The sequence below is a fragment of the Henckelia pumila genome, chromosome 3 (genome assembly GCF_033568475.1).
Source record: "Henckelia pumila isolate YLH828 chromosome 3, ASM3356847v2, whole genome shotgun sequence".
NCBI classification, from domain to species: domain Eukaryota; kingdom Viridiplantae; phylum Streptophyta; class Magnoliopsida; order Lamiales; family Gesneriaceae; genus Henckelia; species Henckelia pumila.
In genome coordinates, this window is record NC_133122.1 from 180093758 (window position 1) to 180108645 (window position 14888).

Genomic DNA, 14888 nt, shown 5'->3' on the forward strand with positions numbered 1-14888 from the left:
TTTTTAACTAAAACTATGAATGATATGAATTTTTTTTACGAATATAAATTCATGAAATCGTATCACAAATCACCTACTCATATCATATTATACTATTATAATACGATAAATTTTCCCTACAAGTATCACAAAACAAAGACTTTTTTCATGCTTATAAATACCCGAAAAATATGGTACACACGACATATGCTATTTCACGGTTTTCACTTATCTTAATTTCTTTCACCGATATATTTTCGGTCCTCGACTCGAAACATAAAAATCCGAATTCCATTGCAAAGAAAAAAAAAAAATTACACCTATCCCCGACATATTTGTTGGTATCTTTCTATTTATAAATAATTATGGGAGAATTATGGAAAACGATCATGGTTAGAACATGTACACGTTGTCTGTAATATGTACAACTCGTACGTAGTACTGAGATGACATACCAAGTGGTCCTGCTATGTGACACATCCATTTTCCTTTTCAAATACTTCCCATTATTATTTAATTTTACTCGTCTTGCAATTGTTGGCGGATTAATTTATTTCTCTCTTTCCGAGTAAAAGGTAGGTATGGCCACATACATTCTTTTAATATATACTCACGATCTATCGAGACTCTTTTTTTTTTAAAAAATAAATTTTAAATTCCAGGTAAAAATATTAGTGCATGCACATACACAGATATGCTTAGTGGGCATGGTCAAAAAAAGGTTCAAAGACAGGAGATTTCCATGCATTAAAAGATGGGAATATTTTATGATATATATTTTTTTATTATATCTATTATTCGTAGAATTAAAATGCGCAAGAAATTAAGGATTTTGGGTTTTTCGCTCAAAGGATCTCCCATATGCCCCCACTTGATGGTCTTGAAAATTCAAATTAACAATCGGCCATGTTTTAGAAATTGAAGACAAATAAATGTTTATGATCCAAGTTATGGATACATTAACAATGCCACGAGGGAAGGTAGAAGGTCTAAAAGAAGCCATGGATTTATGGATGTGCATGCCACATGAAATTTAATAATTTCATTGAGACGAATGAAAAAAAATTTCATTCCAAGAAACAATAAGATTTTTTTTTTTAGAAAATCTCGTGTTCCATTATCAACCCATAAGATCGTCCATAAGTATACCTTTGTTAAAAGTTAAAAAAAAAAACAAAAACAAAAAACACGTTTAAAGAATATATCATCCTTATTTTTTAAAAATCAAATAAGGTTTAACCACTAAGTTAAAAAAAAATTCACACACATTCATCTCATTTATAAATAGTTTTATTTCCGATTTTGAAAAATATAGTTCTTGAACACAACTTATTTTATATAAAAAGTTTTACAAATGATGCTGATATAATTAGCTTGTATAATGAACACTATCGTCGTGAAGAAGTATCAAAGTTTGATGAACAAATTTAGAGTCCATTACTCCATTTTTCAACTTTCAAGTGGAACAAAACTCCAATCTCGACCAAATTTTTGTAAGAGAGACGTTTATGTCAATACACCGCGATCACATACCGATTAGGCCGGTAGATGTAATGATCTTATTAATTCTTGCTAATCCACAATGAAGAGGTAAGATGATAGTACATGTTTGAAGGCTTTCTCTTTCATTGTCATGTGCAATATTATATTGTGATGGTCCGTACTCTGACAATGACCACTGAAGGATGGTCGCACATGCTTCCTGTCAAATCATTTTTCCATTCCACGGTCAGAATCCCACCGTACTCTTCCATCAACGGTCCAAATCCCCTCTTTCCCAAAACCTCTCTCTGCTGATAGCCCAGTAGTCCAAGAAAGAGAGAGAGAGACAGAAAGAAAGAGGGACACTCACTGAGCCATTTTGCATAGTATCAGCAGTACAGAATTTGCATTTGCATTTGCATCTGCATTATTATTATCATCATCAATCCCACATATACACGCACATACTTACACTTTTTTTATTTTTTATTTTTTTAGCTTGCTCTTCCTTACTCTCTCCACTGTGGGGTGACTGCTATCAGGTCGACCTTTGGTCGGGTGGACTATAAAAAGATAAAGAAGGCCCTTTTCTTTCGTTTTCTCTCACTTGTTCACTTCCCTGATAGGAGTGGAGTGGGGTGATAGCGATTGGTTTTTGGTAAAGTTCTTAGCTTCCAGCTTCTGCCTACTGTAACTACAAAAACCCAGAAGAAGCAAGACAAGAAAAAAAAAGATGGGGCTTTTCCCCTTTCTTTAACTTGTCAATCAATTATTCATGGGGTGTCATACTGAGGGAGATGAAGTTGTCTCTTTTTGGCTTTATTTTTCTTGTGGGTTTCTTGCGACTATCGATTATCGGCTGAAATTGGGTGCTCTCGGGAGTTTGTATGCACTTTCTTTTCGTGGGTTTGTTTGAATTCGGCCGTGGTTGTCGGTGAAGAGAAATGCAGGTGAGTGTTATTTGAGTTGGGAGGCTGAGATGGTAGGCAGGAGGGGATTGTTGGAGCTTGTAATGACGGAGTGTTTAGGGTTCGAGATGTTAAGGATCTCTCCAATGGGGGTTTCAGTAAGCTGAAACTGAGGTTGCAATAAATAGTTCTGTTATACTAGGAGTCGTTGCTACTTTAATTTATAAAGATCGATATATTCTATATTTAAGTGAAGTGTGGATAAAACTATGAAGCCTTCAACATCAGGGATGGGTCAGCAGTCTCATGAAGGTGCCAATTGTGTCTTCTCTTTGTGTTTATGCACTTTCCTGTTTTGGCTTAGACTTTTCTTTTCTTCTGTTTTCGTTTTCAACTCTATAATTATTCTCAATTATTTCCTCATGTTACCGATCAATTTCTTGTCTTGCTGAACTTCACGCTTAATTACCCTTTCTTGGTAGATTTCTTTAATATGTTTTGCCAACAAAGAACTTCCAATTAGTAATTTAGCTGGACAAATATCATGGCTGATGGATGATTTCTTGTTGATTGTGGTTTTGAAAGGGGAGAAGAAGTGTTTGAATTCGGAGCTATGGCATGCCTGTGCTGGTCCTCTGGTTTCCCTACCAACTGTGGGGAGTCGTGTGGTTTACTTCCCTCAGGGGCATAGTGAACAGGTTATTTGGAGTATTCTATCGCCATCTGTGTGTATCTTTAATATGTTTTTTTTAGCATGCGTGGCATCTAAAATATTATATTATAACTGGTAAACGTTTTAACAGGTTGCTGCCACAACTAATAAAGAAATAGATGCCCACATACCTAACTACCCGAGCTTGCCACCACAGTTGATTTGCCAACTTCACAATGTGACAATGCATGTATGCTTTCTTTATTATATCTTTGTTCTTAGCCTTTTGCAGATTTACCCAATTGGGAAATTACTGTGTCGACCTTTAAGAGAGTTCCTTTCACATGTTGAATTTCAGGCAGATGTTGAAACGGATGAAGTATATGCTCAGATGACATTGCAGCCCTTAACTCCGGTATTTTGAAATACACATAGAATTGCTTGATACTTTGTGTAGCTTTCTTCTAATAATCAGAATCGGTGTATGAAATAATTTTTTTATTCAACGGCAGCAAGAACAAAAGGATACTTATCTTCCGGTGGAGCTGGGAACTCCTAGCAGGCAGCCGACTAATTACTTTTGCAAGACTCTGACAGCAAGTGATACTAGTACACATGGAGGCTTCTCTGTTCCACGTCGGGCTGCAGAAAAAGTTTTCCCACCTTTGGTAAAGACACTTGTAATCTGATCGTTGTGATGCAAAACTGGTGTTGAAACTGTCTGCAAATTTTCATTTTCCCTCAGGATTTCTCACAGACGCCACCTGCACAAGAACTTATTGCTAGGGATCTTCATGATGTTGAATGGAAATTTAGGCATATTTTTCGAGGTAAGATTGTGAGGGCTTAAAACCTAGATTCATATGTTAGTGAATTAGTATATGGATCTCACTTCAGTCCTTTGTTTTTATCATGCTTAACAAGAAAATATGCATGCATAACTTTTAAGTATGAGCTGAAGTTTCACTCGCCTAGACATATTCACTCTTTCTTTACATGATCAGATAAACTGGGGCCTCAAATTAAAATAAAAGTCATCCAGATACAAGATCAATTCCTAAACCCTAAAAAACTATCTGGATACTGATACAGGTAAATGGGATTTGTTTACTTGGTTTTCCTTCTGCTGGATGACACCCCTGCTATGTCACTTCTTTGAAAAAAAAAAATTCTGTAGTTGAAAAAATCTCCATCTGTTGATGACATTCAAATTTCAAAGTTATTAAATTAGGCAGCTGCATGTGTTAGCTTCCAAACTCAATTTTTCACCAACGTTCTCCATTTGTTGCTTCACCGTTAGAGTTCCTATTATGGTACCTCCTTTTGTTGCCGTTTAAAGGCTTCATCTACTTAGAATATTCAAAATTAAAGTATAGCGATAGTATAATGCATAATAAGTATCTTTCGCACTTGTCTTGAGCTCATGCTATCGGTCTTTTCTTGTTTTATCAATTTTTGCATCAGCAACAAAATCCAATAGGACAAGTGGTGACCATACAAACGCCAGCATTAAAAATCATAATAGCATTAACTAAAATAAAATGAAAAAATTATTATAACTTTAATACTGGGGATTCATTACAACCTGAAAATAAGTTGAAACCAACTTGTTGGAAGAGAAAAAGTATAGGGAATAAGACAAATAATAACGTACTACTTGAAGATTTGAATAGCCTTCGGATCTTCAACCACTGTCCTTCCCCTAGAAAATCTCCTGTTATTTGTAAATTGGAAACGCTGAAGTTTGAACTACTAAGCTTTAGAGGTCTTTCTTTCCTTCTGTCAGGAGCTGTTCTTCCTACTTTCTGCCTAACTAATGCGATTATAGCGAGCCCCATATTCTCGAGTTGGGGAGTTTCTCAGGAATATTATTTTGTTACTCCGGTTCGGCTACTTGCCTTTTCCTCTCATCAGTGTGGTGATGACATCACCAATTATTAAAAACAGTCAATATAATTGCTCTAGGCCTGTTGTTTGTGTGCAATGCATCAATTGTTACTTAATTTGGCTATCACATGAGATTTTGGTCAAAATACCGAAACATGGATTTCAATTCTGATTATCTGTTCTGATTATCTGAACACCACTAAGCAATTTTTTCTTGATTTAAGTAGAATTGGGTTGAGTGATAGATATAAAGTGTATAGGCTTTTAACAGTATCAATTTGATAAGCTATCTTACAGGTTTATGAGTAATATCTACAAAGAGTCCATCATCGGCCTTTGGACACATAAACACAAAGAGTTAAGATAAGAAATTTTTCAAAGTTTTTTAATTTTCACGCATGCAAATCTACTTGATTAAGCTTCGTATTGCATACAAAATGTATATAAGACACATTTATACCTTTCGAGGTTATATTGTATTTGTACGGAGCATCGTGACTAAATGATTATAACGTACAGTAAAATAAAATATACGGGATTAAGAAGAAATCAAATTCACTTGCATATAGTGTTAAATTATTTTCCTCCATGTTGCTCCATTGAGTATGTTTTGGAAATGTACCATATTATTTAGGAGAACCTTGATAACTCTTTCTACGAATAAAACAACTCAAACTACAAGAAACCTATGTAGTCTTGGCTGATATGCATAATGATTCACGATCTGGCAAATTTGGCATGCTTAAATCTAATGTTATGTTTGATTTGTGTGAAAAAGTCACTTACATTCACCATATGTCTGCTTTGACCTTCTGAATTTTGCTATAACATCCTATATTTTTCCTTCATGCAGGCCAACCCAAGCGTCATTTGCTTACCACTGGGTGGAGTGTCTTTGTCAGTGCCAAAAGACTAGTTGCTGGAGATTCTGTTCTTTTTATCTGGTACCATATACCTACTTGATTTTCAACCTCAATTTCACTTTCTTATAGCGAATTCTGATTCCATTAGTTGGTTTCAGGAACGAAAAAAATCAGCTTCTTTTGGGAATTCGTCGTGCCACTCGACCACAAACTGTGATGCCATCATCTGTCCTTTCAAGTGACAGTATGCACATTGGACTTCTCGCTGCCGCTGCTCATGCTGCTGCTACTAATAGCTGCTTCACAGTATTCTATAACCCGAGGTGGTAATCATGATAACCATAGCAATCAATTACGTTTGTATAAAGATATACATAAAATAATAGAAGCATATATTTAATCTGATAACAAATGCTTGTTACGGCAGGGCTAGTCCATCCGAGTTTGTCATTCCTTTGTCAAAGTATGTTAAAGCTGTTTATCATACTCGTGTTTCTGTTGGAATGCGTTTTCGGATGCTATTTGAAACCGAAGAATCTAGTGTTCGAAGGTAATTTTATGCGCATTTTCTACTTTTAGCAAAGAGCAGATGTGCTGTATGTTGGCACACATGTGATGAGCACTCAGTTTTTTAATATAAAACAGAAGCGATAAAAAAAATTAAATTTAGCAATAACCAAAAAAGGAAAATCATATAGGATGCCTAGGAATGAAAAACCCCTACATTATATTCTAGGTTATATTTAATAAAGATTGATGAACCTGAAAATAACATTATACTGGAAACCGCTATTTTCTAGGGGGGCAAATAGCACAGTCCAAGTATTTGTTTGTCATTTTAAGGTAGTAAATATAAAAAAAACTAATCAGGTTTGGTTGGAAGTACATAATTCATACTAGCTTGGCTTATATGTATTTGAAATGTTGCAAGATCGAGCTGGGAAATTCTATATTCAAGAAGTTTGTAGAGAGGGATGTGGTGGTGTAGGGACACTCATAGTAGATTTTGTTAGTTAGCAAAAGGAAGCATTGGAATAAACAAGGTGGAATGATTGTTTTGAACATTTGTAGCAACAATATTTTATTTATTTTTTCACAATCATGTAGATTTTCATTGTATTGATTATTTAAATATTTTAACAAGTAGATTGTGACAATAATTGAATGTTACAATTCTTTTTTAATTTTTTTTGGAAAACTATTTTAGTTTAGATCAGTATACGAAAATTTATTTATCTTTTAAAAACTAAAATAAAGATAAAAGGGAAATCTTGACAAATTAATTACATAAAAAAGTAAATTATGGTGGAATGCCACTAACATTTTATATTTTTTTGAGAGAAAAAATGCCATTAGAATTTTAGGAATTCAAACAACAAACTCATACCAACAACAATAACAACAATAATTATAGTACTTGTGTAGATAAGTTGCAATTAATTATCAGTCAAAACTAGCAAATGATTATTCACGCTGATGCTACGTATATGCATGCATGTTTGGGGTACCTTGAATGCCTTATTATACTCATAGAAAATAGTCATTGTTGAATGTATGTACATAACCATGAGAATGGTTTAGAATTCATTATCGGCCTCTCCAAATTCTAGCAATTGTAATTATCATGTACATGTATATGAGAAAAGTTGTGCCTAAGGATTGGACTCTATAATGATAATATAAATTAAAATTCATAGTCAGTCTCGTCATATTCTAGTTCATGCTTATTGAATCAATAATATTAGAATAATTAGCATTAATATAAGCACTATCGTGAAAGTTATGATCAACATGGCATGGTGAAACTCCATTTGGTCCCCTGAATAATAGCAATGAATGAATGAAAATTTTAATCAATGATAATAGTAACAAAGAATTTAAATATATCAATACTAATTACGACAAATGTTGGCATCCTGACCACTGCCACTACTAATAATTATGAATTAGATTCATCAATGTTAATAAAATAATGTCTATTTAAATTCTCGTCAGCATGATTATTAGTCATCCATAAACATGGTACTTTTAAACTTGATTTTTTAAATTAAAGAATGAAAAGGGACAAACTACAACTACAACTCAGTAGTAGTTACGATCAATAAATTGACATAATGAACATTGATATTACCATAATTGTACAACATTAGTTCTTGTTAGCATAATAGCACTACCCTAACGTAAAATCCAAAGGTCCCATTCTGTGGATTTTATAAATTTTTTATGACGTCAAATTAGAAACTTGCATCAGAAATACTCTTTAATTTATGCAGGCTAAGTTCTCAACTCTGTCAGAATATTCAATCAAACAACATCTTGATCCCTTCTAGTTCTAGAGTTATCCACTTATCCTAACTTTCTTTTTGTACATCATCCTCCATCCCACCATGTTTCCCTTTTATTCATTAATGCACAGCATAATAGTTGAATAAAAAGTTGGTACTTCTCACTAAATACTGAAGATAAAAGGCAATTTTCGGGTGGATGGCTAATACCTGGGGTCTGGCTGGATGGTGGTGTCGGAGTTGCAAGCTTTTGAGTGTAGGTCCTTTCGTGAAAACTCGCAGTTCGATAGTGATGCTATAGGTCAGATTAGTGTTTGATACCAATTATCTGGAACCACAGGGACAACTGGTTTTCTTATTGCAAACCAAATTACCAGCTCTGATGTATGTGATATACCGTGCAGCTACTTATACATGGCATTGTAGAGTTATGTGCCATGTTCCATTCATAACTGATGGAGCTAGATGTGAAAACTGGAGTTCGTTTACCAATCAATTGGTCCACATTCTGATTCCGATCCCAGTTTTTTTATCTATGCTAGCATTTTAGCTGACTGTTTGTGCCATCCATGTGTAGTTATATTCTAGCATAAGTTGTACAATGCTCCATATAACAAAGTGGAATGACCATAATTACCCTCCGTGTTCTGTATAATATGGTAGATTTCTCACAAAATCTTTGTCACGTGCTTCAGCTCAGGAACAACCCACCTAAATTTCTAATCCGTTCCACCACTCTCAAGATCGTTCTCACCAGGTTTGCTAGCCGGCACGGTACAACTATTTGGAGAGAGTGATCTGTACAAGGGGGATTTTTGATTGACTGAGACACGGTGAAGGGTGGGAATGATTATTGATAAATGGTGGACAGAGAAATTTATTGAAACAAAATCATTCTTAAGTGCGAAAATTGTGGGTCAAGCTCTATATTTTAGAAAGTGCAATCGATTTACTTCCTCGATAGTTCCAAAGTTTCTCTGCAATTGATATGCCCCCTCTTCTTTTTCTTACATGTTTCCGTTGTTTTATCGTCATATAGTGTGAATGGCACAAAACAGGTTTAAAACTTTGGGACAAAGGTCAGAGATGAAGCGTAACACAATATTTTATGTGTTTTGGTGAAGAAAATGCGAGATGCTTTTTAAATGCGTTTTTGCTTAGTACATTATAGGTTTTTTGAGTAAAGCACATTATAGGTTTTAATCCAACATTTTGACGTGAAAGGAAGTTAAATAGAAAGTTGAGTGGATGGTGGTGCATATGACATGGTGAGAGGAATTTGAAAGAAAGAGAAGAAACATTGTGAAAGTGAAGAAGAGAAAAGGAAAAATGAATTAAAATATATTATGACCAGTCTGTTTACTTTGTTCCCCTTGGACGATTCCACATTCAATCATACACACCAAAATTCTTACCATCTCATTCTACTCAACCGACCATATCCTTTTACAATTAAATAGTGTTGTCACTATTTCCGGCACCATTAGGAAGTTGCTGTTTAAGCTCCAAAACTTGATGATGCCAGGACTTCATCAAATAATGTTTACATGAAAATTTTAATTCATTCTCTCCATTCTTTATCCATGGTGATTTTACATCTAGGTACATGGGAACGATCACTGGCATTGGCGACCTGGATCCTATTCGTTGGCCAAACTCTCATTGGCGTTCTGTGAAGGTATATGGCTTCTCTTAACTCCTTTATAAAATTTCATTACTTGCTCCTTAGTTTTTTTATTTCTCAACTGACTCCTATTTTTCATGCTACATTTGTTTGAAGAGCAAAAGCCTTTTAATATTATTATTCTCTCGATTTTTCATCAGAGGATTTGAGTTTAAGTCACATTCCCTTGCTATCTAGTAATGCTGATTGTGAAAAATATTACACTGTACTGCACAAAATGCAGATTCACGTAATTTGTGCAGAACAGTAAACGTCGGCTTTATTTAACTGGATATTGCAAGTCTTGGAAAGACATGCTGAATTGGCTTTAGATTCTAACTGAGTTTGTCTTTTCACATTATGTGCATTCCTAATGGTTGTCTCAATGTTGTATGATGCGTTTTGTTAATATTATGGATTTAGACCTAACTCTACCCCAAAATTATCTCAAGGAGGGAGGATTGTCCGAGTCCATATATGCAACTCCCCAGAAACTTTCTCGAGCTGATGTGGGGCATTTTAACATATCCTTCTCACTCCCAAGAATGAATATTTGGAGCGTGAAGACATTAATGGGTGGCCAGATATGGGTAATGCAACACATAACGATGTGTTTGTTTTCTAATACCATGTTAAGATTATGGACTTGAGCATAACTCAGCCCCAAAAACTAGATCAAGGGGCGAGGATTGTCCAAGTCCATATATGAAACTCTCAGAAACTCTATCCAACCAATGTGAGACATCTTAACTTACCCTTTTCACGTCAGGAATGAACATCTGGAGCGCGGAGACATTAACGAGTGATCCAATTATAAACGTTTCAACACATGACGGTGGATTTGAGTTCTGATACCGTGTTAAAGATGTGAACTTGGACCTGACTCTAACCCCAAAAGCTAGCTCAAGGAACGAGGATTGCCCAAGTCCATATATGAAACTTCCAGGAACTCTATCCGACCAATGTGAGACATCTAAACTTACCCCTCTTACGCCAGGAATGAACATCTGGAGCGTGGAGACATTAACGAGTGGTTTAACTATGGACATTTCAACACATGATAATGGATTCGAGTTCTGACATCATGTTAAAGACGTGAACTTGGACCTGACTCTAACCCCAAGAGCTAGTTCAAGGGGGAGGATTGATCAAGTCTACATTATACGTTGAACTCCCAGGAACTGAACATGTGGAGCGTGGAGACATTAACGGGTAGCTTAACTATGGGCAGTCAAACATACAACGGTAGAGACATTAACGGGTAGTGCAATACACAATAGTGGACCTGAGCTCTGATACCAAGTTAAGATTGTGGATTTGGACCCAACACCAGTCCCAAAAGTTAGTTCAAGTGGAGAGGATTGTTTAAGTTCATATTTGCAGCTCCCAGGAACTCTATCCAGCCGATGTGGGACGTTTTAACATATTTACTTCATGGGTGGGCATTGCTTGCGGTCTTTCAGGATTCGATAGTCTATGTTGGGCACCCGATAGGTCAGGCAGCAAGTTTTGCTACCGAAGCTGGACCCATATTTTTTGGTTACTCGGACAGTTTGGTATCCAGTGAATTTCAGCTAACCCAACTGTCTGTTCCTGATTTTTTAATGGTAGACAATCATTGCAAAAAATTAGAAATAGATTCTTCTTTTGCTTTCTTGGGCAAAGTATATAATATGAGAGCACTATGCTAGAAGCATTTTTATTTGACCGTTTACCAAGCACGAAAGTTTTTTATTCTCAAAGCATAAAGTAAAAAAATTGTCCAAATTACTGTCATACCATCATGGCTGCTTAGGAGGAGAACTGAGGACTTAAAGAGCATAGGTGGGTGAGGTCAAAGACGTGGTGGTGGGATATAACTCGTGGATGTGCTCAAGGAAGGAAGATTTTAGTTTTGTAATGGATATAGATTTAACTTGATCAGATACCTGACCAAAGAAAAGTATACTTTTTAAGAGTTTGGGTTTGGTAGTAAAGGCGGTCTTGGTTTTACAAGTGTCAAAACCGTCAGTTTCAGATTAAATTATCGTCTACGTATGTGTCTCTTGTTCTCAATTTTTTCTTGATTTTGTAGGTTGGATGGGACGAATCAACAGCAGGTGACAGGCAGCCAAGGGTATCACTTTGGGAAATTGAGCCTTTGACAACATTTCCCATGTACCCATCGCTATTTCCTCTCAGGATGAAACGACCCTGGTATCCTGGTGCTTCCTCTTTTCAAGGTACAAGTTTTGCCTAATGTTGGTGAATTTTCCTCATTGATGAAAGGTTCATATTATGTGTTCCAAGTGCATCATGAAACTGTATCCTGTCCCGTGGGTAAGTGAATACTGAACTACCTTTTGTTTGTCTTATTCTCTGTTATTGGATTTTCATTTCTCAAACCAGATATTAAATTTTATGCTCATTTGTGTAGTCTACTAATTCCCAGACTCTTTTAGCTCAGATGGTAACAACGAAGCAATCAATGGCATGACATGGTTAAGAGGTGAAGCTGGTGACCAAGGATTCAATTCTATGAATTTTCAGTCCATTGGCATGTTTCCATGGATGCAGCAGAGATTAGATCCATCGGTCTTGAGAACCGATCTCAGCCATCAGTATCAAGCTATGCTGGCATCAGGATTGCAAAATTTCAGCAGTGGCGACATGTTGAAACATCAAATAATGCAGTTCCAACAGCCAGTTCATTATCTTCAACATCCAGGAGGGCATAATCCTATGTCACAACAACAGCAAGTAGTCCACCCCTCAGTTTCTTCGTCTCATATGCTTTCAGGACAATCCCAAACGCTGTCGGATAGTATGCAGAGGCCACTACTACAGCTGGTTGACAATCATTCGGAAGAACATCATCAGCAACATACTTATCAAGAACCATTTTCAATTCAACATGATCAGCTCCAACAAAGGCAGCCATCAGATGTTCCCTCCCCTTCATTTACGAAACCCGGTTTCACAAATCCAAACTGTAACTTTCCGGTATCTATGGCTCATTCTAGTTTGCAAAATATGCTGGGTTCTCTTTGTACTGAAGGGACTGGCGACCTTTTAAATTTCACAAGAACAGGTCAGCAAATACTCAATGAACAGTCACCTCAACAATCATGGGTGGCAAAATTTTCTCTGTCGCCTGTCAGTGATTGTTCCAATTCAACGTCACATCGTCCGTATCGTGGGAAAGATGCTTCTGGTGAGCACGAAACTTGTAGCTTGGATGCCCAGAATCATGGTCTTTTCGGCACTAATATGGACTCCTCTAGCCTCCTCCTTCCTACCACAGTGTCTGGTATTGGCACTTCTTCAGTTCATGCTGATATGTCCTCTATGCCACTAGGGGGATCTGGGTATCAAAGCCCTCTATATGGTTATGTGCAAGATTCCTCTGATGTTTTGCACGGTGCAGGTCACATTGGCCAACCGGCACAGGCCTCTACCTTCGTCAAGGTGCTTGTTTGAGATTGATATATCATATAATGTACATCCCAGCCTTTTCTCAGTTTGAGCATGTTGGAAGTGATTTTTCCTTTGCGTTTTCTGGTTTCTGTTTTTTGTGTCTAGGTCTATAAAACGGGGTCCGTTGGTAGGTCGCTGGACATCGCCCAGTTCAACAGCTATCAGGAGCTGCGACAGGAATTGGGTCAAATGTTCAGGATTCCAGGGTTGCTTGAAGACCCTCAAAGATCAGGCTGGCAGCTTGTATTTGTTGACAGGGAGGACGATGTGCTTCTCCTTGGAGACGACCCATGGGAGTAAGTATCTATATATATATGTAGTATATACATATAATATGTACGTAGAAATCATTGTATAAACTACCTTTATATGTTTAAGTGGAAGGTGGTAATAGAAACTATATTTAGGCTATCGAATATATATAATTTAAAATCTCCTGAAGCTCAATTAAAAAAAGTACTTTAAAAAGGATAAGAAAGTATACAGAAGGCGATTTTTAAACTAAATCTATTTCGACCATTCATTATTTCTTCTTTAAGGGAATTGAGTTTTTTGCATTTATTAAACTTCATCCAGGCAACATGAAATTCGAATCTGGAAAGTAAATAACCATAAACACACATGTTAAACTTCATCTTCATTATGTCATCTTTTCAAGAATCAAAACTTAGAAATAGGATCTCCTGTTTTCGTTATGTTAATGTGGATTATTTGATCAGCGATCCTGCTTTGTCTGTGGTTTCAAGATTTGGCTTTATGTTGAATTGATGGTGTCAAATGCATGTACAGCGCTTTTGTTAACAATGTCTGGTACATCAAGATTCTTTCTCCCGAGGATATGCAGAAGCTGGGAAAACAAGATGCTGAATCCTTGAGTACAAATGCAGTCGAAACGGTGAGCAACAATGGTGCCAACGACATTGTGTCGAGTATTCCAACTTTAGGGTCTCTTGATTACTGAGCAAAATCGGGGCTCATAAAGCAGCATGCCTAGCTAGAAGTCTTGAAGATGTTGATTTTCTTCAGCTTCATAGGCTGCCGTTATTTTGTTTCCGGTTCCAGACATATGTTATTTATGATGTTTTTAAGATATAGGAAACCTAATATATGGTGGTTAATTGTCCCTTTTCAAAGAACATGAATCTGCATTCTGTATCACAACTATCAATCAGCAACTTAAATTAGATAACTGGAGGATATTACTGTATTGTAATCTTTAAGTTGTTTCCAAACTTCTGTTACACTCACCTTTTAATAATTATATGTGACTGAATATTGATGATATACTCTTTACATATTTGGCATCGATCTCCTTTGCTTTTGGATTTGTCATCTGTTTGATTAGTTAATAGTTAATTTTCATCCGTTTGGTTGTGCTACGATGGATAATTTGAGACGATGAATTTCAAATTTTGATGATGAATTTCAAATTTTGATTATGTATCGAGTTGTGTAGTTTAAAATTAGTCGTGGTGAGTTATAATAGTGTTCTAGAGAGTGGTAGATTGGTAGTAGTCTATTGTCTGAGTGTTGCATCTTTATCAAGTTATTATGTGATTTCAATAATAACTGTGGTGAGTGAGAACACTCACTGTTCTAAAAAAGAGTAGTCGGACAGTCACTCACGACCTAAGCTTCTAGTGAGCTCTAGTAAAATTTATCTTTTCAGTTAAAATATGTAATTATTCTCTCAAATTTTTTTTTGTTCAAATC

At 36.1% G+C, this 14888-nt stretch overlaps 1 protein-coding gene across 2 annotated transcripts; it reads left to right on the forward strand.

Moving 5' to 3' along the window:
- The first annotated feature begins 1773 nt into the window (after window positions 1–1773).
- Window positions 1774–14457, forward strand: LOC140886157 (auxin response factor 8). 2 transcript variants are annotated; one of them, XM_073292661.1, is made up of 14 exons: window positions 1774–2681; window positions 2955–3067; window positions 3173–3271; window positions 3380–3436; window positions 3534–3689; window positions 3767–3851; window positions 5762–5852; window positions 5930–6094; window positions 6199–6321; window positions 9659–9734; window positions 11794–11941; window positions 12151–13166; window positions 13281–13471; window positions 13965–14457. In XM_073292661.1, exons 1-14 carry the CDS (start codon window positions 2639–2641, stop codon window positions 14134–14136), a joined length of 2535 nt encoding a protein of 844 aa, XP_073148762.1. In that variant the 5' UTR covers window positions 1774–2638; the 3' UTR covers window positions 14137–14457. The 2 variants fall into 2 exon arrangements, with proteins under 2 accessions (XP_073148762.1, XP_073148763.1); XM_073292662.1 differs by having other exon boundaries at window positions 1777–2681; window positions 12166–13166.
- The last annotated feature ends 431 nt before the right edge of the window (window positions 14458–14888 follow it).

Coding starts and splice junctions, on each gene's coding strand:
- LOC140886157 (XM_073292661.1), top strand. CDS start 2,639: ATGAAGCCTTCAACATCAGGGATGGGTCAGCAGTCTCATGAAG. Junction 9,735..11,793: donor CTCATTGGCGTTCTGTGAAG/GTATATGGCTTC, acceptor TTGATTTTGTAG/GTTGGATGGGACGAATCAAC. Junction 13,167..13,280: donor AGGCCTCTACCTTCGTCAAG/GTGCTTGTTTGA, acceptor TTTTGTGTCTAG/GTCTATAAAACGGGGTCCGT.